This window comes from Jatropha curcas, chromosome 6 (assembly GCF_041381405.1).
Source record: "Jatropha curcas cultivar XTBG-Jc1 chromosome 6, XTBG_Jcur_1.0, whole genome shotgun sequence".
In the NCBI taxonomy this organism is placed as follows: Eukaryota; Viridiplantae; Streptophyta; class Magnoliopsida; order Malpighiales; family Euphorbiaceae; genus Jatropha; species Jatropha curcas.
In genome coordinates, this window is record NC_143156.1 from 11,526,619 (window position 1) to 11,537,008 (window position 10,390).

At 32.7% G+C, this 10,390-nt stretch overlaps 1 protein-coding gene across 1 annotated transcript; it reads right to left on the reverse strand.

Annotated features, from left to right (window-relative positions):
* Positions 1 to 2,490: 2,490 nt before the first annotated feature.
* Positions 2,491 to 9,618, reverse strand: LOC149495550 (SUN domain-containing protein 1-like). The gene is made up of 2 exons (XM_089723000.1): positions 8,330 to 9,618; positions 2,491 to 3,027 (listed from the first exon to the last, which is right to left on the reverse strand). The coding sequence occupies exons 1-2, from the start codon at positions 9,437 to 9,439 to the stop codon at positions 2,722 to 2,724; spliced, it is 1,416 nt and encodes a 471-aa protein (XP_089579126.1). The 5' UTR covers positions 9,440 to 9,618; the 3' UTR covers positions 2,491 to 2,721.
* Positions 9,619 to 10,390: the final 772 nt, after the last annotated feature.

The following is a 10,390-nucleotide window of genomic DNA, read 5'->3' on the forward strand; positions in this document are numbered from 1 at the left end:
CTTAGGGTTTTTTCCTAGTTTACCCTAAAATAATTAAACAAGGTGGCGACTCACACACATCACGTGCATTTCTTCTCATTCATCATATGCATCACATGCCTATGTGCTTTTGGGGAAGGGGTTCACAATAATATATGATAATAAAAATATATATATTACATTAATATATCAATAAAATATTGGACTCCTAATTAAACTCTAACTGATAAGCTACATACGATTCTTACGATTCTTATCCTAATATAATTTGTATATGACTCCAATATAAATACTTGAGATTTACCCCGACAAAGGTTAATTTCACAAGCTTCCATACTCAATTTCTAAGCTCGTAACATTGATAAATCAAATTAAAATTAATCGTAACACTATAATACTATACAATTCTGATTCTTAATTTGTCTTATGCCTTTGAATTCACGACCGTAAATCATACCGCCTTAAAATTTCAAAGTTGCTTTCTGCGATTAGTGTTAGTGCAACAATTTCAAAAAAAAACTCCAAAGCTTTTAATGCTCATTCAAATTGTGCATAATATATACTCCCTCCGTTCTCTTTATTTATAGAAAATAGAAAAAGCTCTTGGATTAAGAAAGTTTGTTAAAATAAGTTTTATTTCTAAAATGCCCTTCATTTCATCATTAATTATGAGAACAATAGCTGACACAAAAGGCAGTCTCAAATTCATTGCCTACTTGCATCATTTGGACGTCACTTCCAACCTTCTTTATTAACTCTATCTAACTTTATTAGAATGGGGACGTTTTACATAATACATGTACAAAAACGAAAAAAATTTTGGAGCGAAATTAAAGGCCAAATTTTTGAACTTATTCATTGAAGGCCACAAATTTCCAAAATTTTCGACAAAAATAAAGGAAGAAAAACTTAAATTTTGGCTCTAACTTGTTTAAACTTGAATAATCTTCGATGACTTTTAGATATTTTAAGATAATGGTTTCTAATAAAAACCCTGGTTTCCCCATTTTTTGAATAATCAAAGCACACTCACACCTTTAAAAATAAAACGTGGTCGTTGTCAAAACTTAACTGAGCATAACATATGTTCGTTTCTGACACCAATGGTTATTGCCAAATTTACAATTATAAAATGAACATATATTCATCAAACATACAGATGAACACTATGTATTTACGTGGCTAAATTTATAAAAACGACCGCTGTTACTATAAAATGAAATGAAAAGTGAATTGATAACTTGTCCCTTGAAACACGTATGCATTAAATGTTAAGAATATTTATGTCTGCTACTTTCCTTGATTGTTGAGCCTCAATTTAACAAAAAAACACATATACTCCAAGGGTTTTCTAATATTTTTAACTTGGCTTGCATTCCAAAGTCTCTGCATAAAAAATATACCAAAAAAAAAATCTTTAAATAAAGAGATCGGAGGGGAAAGTCTTACATGTCTAGTTTATGACATGCATGAGTCACTCGAATTCCATTTATATCTCTTGATATTTAAAAAATAGTGAACGATGGTGATGCTCTCTTCTTCATCAAATCCTGTGCTTCATATTTTGGACTTTCGAATTACTTAATCCAAGACTTGAAAAATTAATTAAGATGACCAAAAGGTATATCGACAAACTAACTATAATTATAAGATATTTTGCAAAAAAAGTTCTTAAATGGAGGATTAAACAATTCGAATTTATAATTGACCCTCTTTGTCGGTGAAGCCAAGCCATAAGCCTCTTATTTGATAAAACAATATAGATTGGATAAAGCGATTATTGAAGGGGATGCATACAGTATTACTTATAGATGTTGATGCTAAAAAATCCTCTCCATTTGCTTTCTTATGCCTCAATTATTTAGGACGCGCCACATCTTATCGTTGCCGACTTAATAACGTTCGCTATGCCTCAATTATTTAGGACGCGCCACATCTTATCGTTGCCGACTTAATAACGTTCGCTTCTCTTTTGTAAAAAGGAATTGCAATCTTTGCTAAAAAGGGCATAATGTATTCTTTTAGTTGTAATCTCTATATCAATCAAATCACACCTTGTTTGGCTTTTATTTTTATATCTTCTTCATCTGCAAATCTCGCAGTGAGCATTCAGTTCAACTCAGCTGAACCAAATCAAACCATCACTGAGCAATTAGACTAAAATTTTTTAAATGAAAACTGAATCAAACAGAACAATATATACAACCGAACCAAAACTTAATTGAAAACACACACACACACACACACACACACATATATATATATATATATATATATATATATATATATATATATATATATAACTCAAACTTAAAACCTCTCCCCATAATTTTTACAGAAAAATACCAACTAGACCACACATAATTTGGTCAAACCAGCATTGAGCAATTAGACTAAAATTTTTTTTAAATGAATACTGAACAACATATACAATGGAACCAAAATTTAATTGCAATTATGCTTGTGACACAAGATTTAATTGGGTATATGTATAAATAATAAACAATGATATGAAATAAACTTGCAAATATGGAGGATTGATTCACAGGATGACACAAGAATAGCATGATTGTCTAGAAATACAGAACTGGCCAAGAAAATACAAAAAGACATATTACAGGTGGAAACGAGGAAGCTAAGCAAACAAATCTATATCCAGTTGTTCAAAAGTTAACTAAGTCTACAGTCATTATATCAAGCACTAACAAATACCAAAATCAAAGAAGTTACAAGAGATAGGCATCAGGACTCAACTGTCACCACTGATACGGAGTCAGGTTCATAACCATGCACCCTCAACCGATATATGCAAGTGTGGGAAGAGCTTCCATGGTTGGATATGAAATCCAGCCTGACAGTGTCAACAACGCTAGATGCTGCTGAATCCAACACAGCATATGTCTGAGCATTGCTCTTCTCAAGGTCATAACTAAACTCGCTTAAAAGAAACATCTTCTCACTATCAATTGTTAAATCCATATCATGCCCTTGAAGCCACCCAGATACACGGCAGTCTTTGGGAGCACTCGACCTGTCATAAGCAACATTCTGTCCATCGAACGATAATACATATTTTAGGAAGATAGTGTTGTAATAGTAACAGAAACATAACTTAAATAGCTGCTAATCATCATCAACACTCAACAGTAAGAAACCTTTAGCATCATTTCTCAAGTACACTTGATGAGGTGGTTTTTATTCAATATGAGCAATACAAGGATTCAAGCCAAGAAGGAACAAATTCCCTTTTGAGCTCATATGTAACCCTCTCCCCAACCTCATTTATATGGTACCAAACAACATAGCATTTCAAACTAAACAAATTGCAAAAACAGCAAAATAAGATACACATGCAAAGAACAGAAGTTTCCCAACGAGGAACTTAGTGCAGGATAAAAAATGCTTCAATTCAGGAAACGAAATATGTATACTTGATGATTCAAGATTTGCCTTTCAACCATAAAATTCTTTCAAAAAAGTAAGGCCTATCAGCAAGGATAAAATATTGTTTTGGAAAATACCTTTTCTTTTTTTCAACTTTCTATATATATTTATATGAAATCTTAATATTTATTAAAATGCCTCAACATTTTCTATATTTACACATTTCCGCCACGTTTCTATTTTCCTTTTTTTTTTTTTTTGAAAAATGGCATTTCCTCATTTCCATTTCGTACTGTTCCTGTTTCCCATTTCCATTTAATTGTTACTTGAATCAAAGTCATAAGCTCAAATGACCAATTCAAAACTATGTTGTCAACCCTGAACTGTTACAGGACCATCACCATTCTGTCACCAACTAGATATGAAACTCTTAACAAGGGTCTTCACCTCTATTTCATCCTTCCTTTTTTCTATAAAATACACCAAAATCTGAATTTCCCTCTTAAACCCTACTAATGTGATCTTCCGCAACAAAACTTGCATCTTGACCTGAATACTCTCCAGACCTCATGCCATTAATCAATTATTTCTTTGAATGTTCCAATTTTTGAGTGACCAAAAAGAAAAAAAAAAAAAAATTTTACTGTTCTATAAAAAGAAAAAATTTGTTACTCTTCTATAAAAAGAAAAAGAATTTTTTTTAAAGAATTCTTGTATTTGTGTATTAAAACAAAATGCAATACAGATTCAAATAAAAAAAAATAGAAAACTTTTTGTATGCATCATTAGGTTTGTTAATCTTTAAAAAATGTGGACCTTAAATTTTATTTCTTTTATTTGATCTAAGCTAATAAAAAAATACAACAATAAATAAGCTTCATTAGAAGGGGGAAAGGAGCAGGTCAGGCTAAAAAATTGAAAGATATCTTTTTCTTTTTTTTTTTTTTTTTTTTTGTAATTTTTATTGATAGATCAAAAAGAAATATTCACAATGAAATAGTCCTAATCATCTGAATTTATGATTAAAAACAAGGATTATGATTGAACTACTAATGTGATGTAAACGTTTTCAAAATTTGCCCTTCCACTAAAATGATTTTAGATCGTCCTTAAGCAAATTAAGCTCTGGCCCTCGTAACCTCTCCTTTATTGCTCTCAACAGGATACAAGTATAGATAATTTCCATACTTCCACAATGTACACCATCTTTCCCCTTTCACCTCTGCCTACGAAGCTACAACCCTGCCATATAATTTCTCAAGTCCTACACCTAAATCCATAAAACCAAGTAACAGGTCATTCAACGTTTCCATGCAATTTTTTTGAATTGGCACGAATTAGCAGACCAATCTAGTCCACCCATTGATTGTCACTATTACATCCCAATACCATTAACAAATACCCAATCATGAAGTTCCTTCAGCATTCAAATTCACCCACTTGATTGAGACAGCAATTGCCCCAAACTATCTTAATATCATGCACTCAAATGCATTCAATTTCGTCTACTGTAAATAAATCAAACTACATTACAATCAGCAATAAATTGAATGCTTTCATTCATTCATGCCACCTAAAATTTAGTTCCGCAAGAATACATGCATCTTCATCATTTACAAAACTAAGAACATGACAACCCATTTCCTTCCCTTATCTAACACACTTAGAACTCACTTTTAAATCTGCCTCCTAAATTCTCTTGCTTCCATCTTTAGAGTTCTTTCGTCACTACTGACATTCAATCCTCCCAAAAAACTTGTTTAGTATGGTTTGTCATATATCATTTTGGTTTGAAATAGTTTTCACTTTGTGCTCATGCACATTTTCCTTCAACTTTAAGATTTTACTTTTCATAATTTTTGCTCCCCTTCAGGAGTTCTGCAAATTCATATTCAATATCTTTCAGGCAAATATATATGTTAGAAATTATTTTATTTCAATAAAACAAATCAAAAACAACTTTACAGAACTTAGGAGGTCTCTAAGCCCTCCTTGGAATTATATTATAATTTAAAATTTAAGTGAGAAAAGAATAGGACCTTGGGCACTATAACTAAAGAAACACAAGCAATCTAAGTGTGAAATCATTTATTGTTGCCGACGTTATTTAGCATTTGAGAGTAGTCTCTAAAATAATCCAAAAAGATAGAAAGCAATTTACAAGTTTCTACTAAATATGATGGAAGACGAAAAATAGATCGCCAAAAGAAATATCTATTTTGTAAGACTAGAAAGAACTAACATGGTTATTTAATCAGTAGTCATGGTCCAAAAGTATGACTATACTTGATGATAAGTTTGTGAAAACACTCAAAAAGGCACAAAATGATACCTAAACTTAATAACAGAAGAAGCTCAGATAGCAATACAGTGGTTTGTACTAAACTTTTCTGTGTTAAGATACACTTCAAATTGAAAAGTTTCAAACTTCTTTGTCTACAGTCCAAAGAATAAAGATCCGTGGATTAAGTCCTCTTAGAACTGGACAATTTAGTTTTAAAAATAACATCAACACTCAACATTAAGCCCTACATCTATTTCCAGATACTACTTCATATTCAAAAGCAAACCAATTACTAAACCAAGGATATTGAGTGAAATTTACAAACTACAAAGATTTACAGCAGCTCTTCACATGGCCAGCATCACACAGCACAAAATTTTTCCAAGGAAATTACTGAGAGAAGATCCAACAATGAGTAAACTCTGAAATCAAAGCATCCGTTCATCGGGATGCAATTTGGCTTGTTAAATCACCAGGCAAGAGAAAACTAGCTAATGAATATTCCAATTTTCAAACCAAATTATATCTACAGAAATTTCCAGTCAGTAAATTCCATTCTATGTTCCCATCCAAAATTGAAATTATTTAGCCCATCTGCAAATTGAACCCCTAACATCTACTAGTTATGCATAACCACACAATTCTATTCCTAGACGTTACTTGGACTTGGGTACAGGTGTCAAAGATAAACAAATATCCATGTGTCAGACTTGTAAACTTCCTGAATAGAAAATACAGGAACAATTCAAGGTTCAAGAGGATCTTGAGATTGATGAAGTCAAGGACGTAAACCCTTTTCATGAAGCAGGCGGGCAGCACGAAGTGGATTGGAAGAGTTGTCACTACAAGCCCTTGATTTGAATGGTTAAGGGATGAAGATTGAAGTAACTGATCTTCATGGAGAGTTACATGCAGCAAATTAATTAGATTGGGGAATAACAACATTGATAGATGTTAATGGCACGAAGGAGAGTGAAAAGGTGAAAGAAGTTTCATATTTTGACAATCAAAACAGTGAAGGGAGCAACAAGGACCTTATGGAACCAATCTATGATGAGTATGATGATGAAGAAGAGCAAGAAATTGATTTAGTTTCTACCCAAGGAGAAAATACTGCCATGCAGCAGGTTCTTATTACCCCTAACATAGAAGAACAAAAAGACTGGAATAATGAAGGTGGGAAAATAAAGGAAGATTGTTATTATTCACAAAAGTATTTGCTAGTGTATGTTTGTTTGAAGCAAGTAGCCCATGAAGCGGAAATACATCTTCAAGCAAGAAGGCTAGTGCAAACACGAAAAATTCTTTTTGTTGAACCAACTTTGCTTGCTCAGAAAAATGATGGATTATTTGAATGGCTTGTGATGTTGGTTGCCCTTGCAAAAGCCTTACGCACATGGTATTCTAAGGAGAAGTTTACACGAATTGATCCTATTCTCATGGCTGAAATCTCTAAAATTTTCTCGTCGAAGCTGAGTTCTTTCCAAACCCGAGGAGAATGATGCAGGAGCATCCAAGACTAATTTAGAAGTTTTCTTTTAGTTTCCTTCTTTATTTAAAGACTGTTAATTAATCAGGAAATAATTTAAGTTTTCCTTCTTTATTTAGGATTTAGCTAAATAGGAACACTATTCAGTCTAGGAGTCTAAGCTAATTAGGAATATTTTTCAGTATAGAATTAGGATTTGTCCTAACTAATATAAATAGGACAGCAGCAATTAGTTTTAGGAATTGTTTTTTTATCTATGAATTCAGAATTTTAATTATAAGGGTTTCTTTGAAACCGATATGTTATTTTGTTCCAACCAAAATCATCCTATTCTAGCCCAAATTGTTGAGAGTCAATTGTCCTATATTCTTCCCCTGAGTTATTATCTATAATTTAACTTAAGGATAATCCAGTAGGTAATAGTCAATCTCATTTATACAATAAAATTGATAATCCAATGTGTCTAATTTATCGAATCCTCTATTTAACAAAATTAGCACATGATTTAATTCAATCATAAAACAGTAGGCATGTTCAACTTCATTTATGTGTGTTAAGACACATATTCAATGTCATATCCCATGTCATGTCTAGTCGACAAGGGTATGGCATGGCAAATTGGCAAGTCCAAGTATCAGAGAACACAAACGCATATTGAATATCTGAGTTGGAATAGTATTCCACAAACGATATCCAATTTGTCCTCAAGAAACTCAAAGGCAATGCAGAACAAAAACACACGTTGCCTAAACCTACAATTGCCCAAACCTACAAACATTATATATGACTTAAACACGTGAAGGTTTGATTTCATATGCAATCTCTCACTAAAATTGCATACAAGTAAAGGATCAGCATCTGAGTGCCATCACATATAGGTTATAACTTCCAAAATCAAAAGTTAAGAACATGAATTGGCTATAGTCACATTACTAAGACTAATTCAAAAGCTTTTTAACGTGTTAAACATCAAGAAACTAGAGACTGTAAAATCCCAACTCCACATATCAACAACTTAAATGCCTATGAGTGATTGTATACTGCCAATACATTTGAATTTAAGCAAAATGCAATATTCGAATTCATATATTAAGTATTTAATTGGAAAAATACATGTAAATTAAAACATATACAAACACACGCACACAAATGCAAGCAGGATTTATAACCCCAAATCAGAATGGAGAAATTACCTTAGCAACATGCTCTAAAGTAACAGCCTCAGGCACAATAGCTGTTCGAAGCTTAATTTGAACAAAACCACTGCTTCCTTTCAGCGGAAAGCACTGCCCAGGCTCTCCAAAGCTCGGTTTCAACATCTTAACTGCATCAGGATGAGCCCCACCCCGCGAACTCATCAGGAACCAGTTGCTTCCCTTCCCTGTTATATACGGCTCGGAGTGCTTGACAACACTTGCCCCACCAGAAGCCAGAGCATAGTCCACCCTTCCAAGTCCATCAGCAGCATGCTTCTCAATTTCCTTTTCTACTATATCTCTCGCATATGCCCTAATATCATCCAAACTTATATCACTTTCACCAAACTCATTGCCCTTTCCCTTTTTCAATTCCTCATAAATCATTTTAAAATCCTCCTTAGACAACCAATCTACAGCCGTTAACTCACTTATTGACTTCTCCAATTGTTCATTTCTAGCTACTATTTGCTTCAACCCACTATCCAATAATTCAGCTTTCTCCTCAATCTTTTTATCCATTTCTTTCCTTAAACCTTCAACCTCATTCCCAACTTTCGCATCAACAACTTCGACTTGAAGCTGAATCATTTTCGCAGTAGTTTTAAAAAATGATTCAACCTCCGCAATTCGAGACTCAAATTCCGATGCACCAATTTGTGCAGTCCCAGAAATAGAATGATAATCTCCTGATTTCATAGCCAACCTTCTAATCATCTGAACCAACCCTATCAAAACAAGCAAAAGAAAAAAATTCTTGGTGAAAACGCTAACCACCGTTTGCCACATCGGTTTCTCAGGCTTAGCAACCATTTTACGACTCCTACGCGGCGAAATAGTGGAATTAACCATGGCATTTTTCTTCACTTGGGTCGTATCTTTCGTAGATCTTTCTAGAACCGCCTCGCCCCTAATTGAATGGTGACTCAGATCCTTGCTGTGAGAGGCAACGAGTTTATCATTAGCATTCTTAATAGCATTGTCACCGCCATTAATTTGTGCTTCATTTGGTAACAACTCGATATTGGTGGATTTCTTCTCACCGGCGACGACCGGTCTCCGCCGACCAGCATGATTGGCTGTAATCGACACAGTCGAAGCGGACATATTGGGATCTCAGATGTTAATTTGAAAACCTAATTGGACATGAAACCCTATCTTTGTACAGGGAGAAGATGATGGAAAGCGAGATGAGAGATTTGGAGAGAGAACTGAAAACCAGAAAGAGAAAACGGACGTAACCTTTCGAGCGCTTTCTTTCTTCTTTTGAATCATTTGTTAGTAATTTGCTAATTCTGGGAATTTTGATTAATTTATGATTTTCCTTTACTTTCACCAATGATTAACCGTAAAATATAATAAATTTATCCATTTATTTTATTACGTTAATTAATTTTATAGTATCTTCAATTTTATTCTGCTCATCAAATTGGATTATAAAATTATTATATTTGATAACCTAAATTAAGAAAATAGATTTTTCCTAACTTTCTCTTAACATTACATTAATTTTATATTCCTCTTAAAATCAAAGACCGAGAAAATTTGAGATAAACACAATATTTCAAATGATGAATAATCATTTGAAGGGAATTATAAATATCGTGAAAAAAATTACATTTATAAAATAAATTTCTCATATCTTTTTTAATCAAAATGGAGAGAAAAAATTATAAAAACAAGATATATAAAATTAAATTTTAATAAAGAGTTTATCAAAATATTACTTTAGAAAAATAATTTTATTTTTTTCAAACCAGTTGGTAGTCCTCTTTAATTTTTGGGCAAAATAACTCTCCAGCCACGAGATCTTGCGGAGTGCCATTCCGGTTAAGAAAATCGAAAATGCTTCTTTAAACCAAAACTATTTGGAAAAGGCATGTTAAGTATGATTTTTGCTTTGAAAAAGAGTCATCACCTTATATTTAATTATTTAGGGAAAACTTATAGAAAAATCTCAACTTGATTCCAAAAGAAAAAAAAAAATTCGTCAAGTGAAAAAGTACACTAGAACTCGAAACCAAATTATTATATTTGATAAAAGTAGTTTTGGACATA

Excerpts from the sequence above, each read along its gene's own strand:
- LOC149495550 (XM_089723000.1), bottom strand. The coding sequence starts at position 9,439 with ATGTCCGCTTCGACTGTGTCGATTACAGCCAATCATGCTGGTCGGCGG. Across the intron at positions 3,028-8,329 it reads CTTTAGAGCATGTTGCTAAG|AATGTTGCTTATGACAGGTC; the intron begins GTAATTTCTCCA and ends TTCGATGGACAG.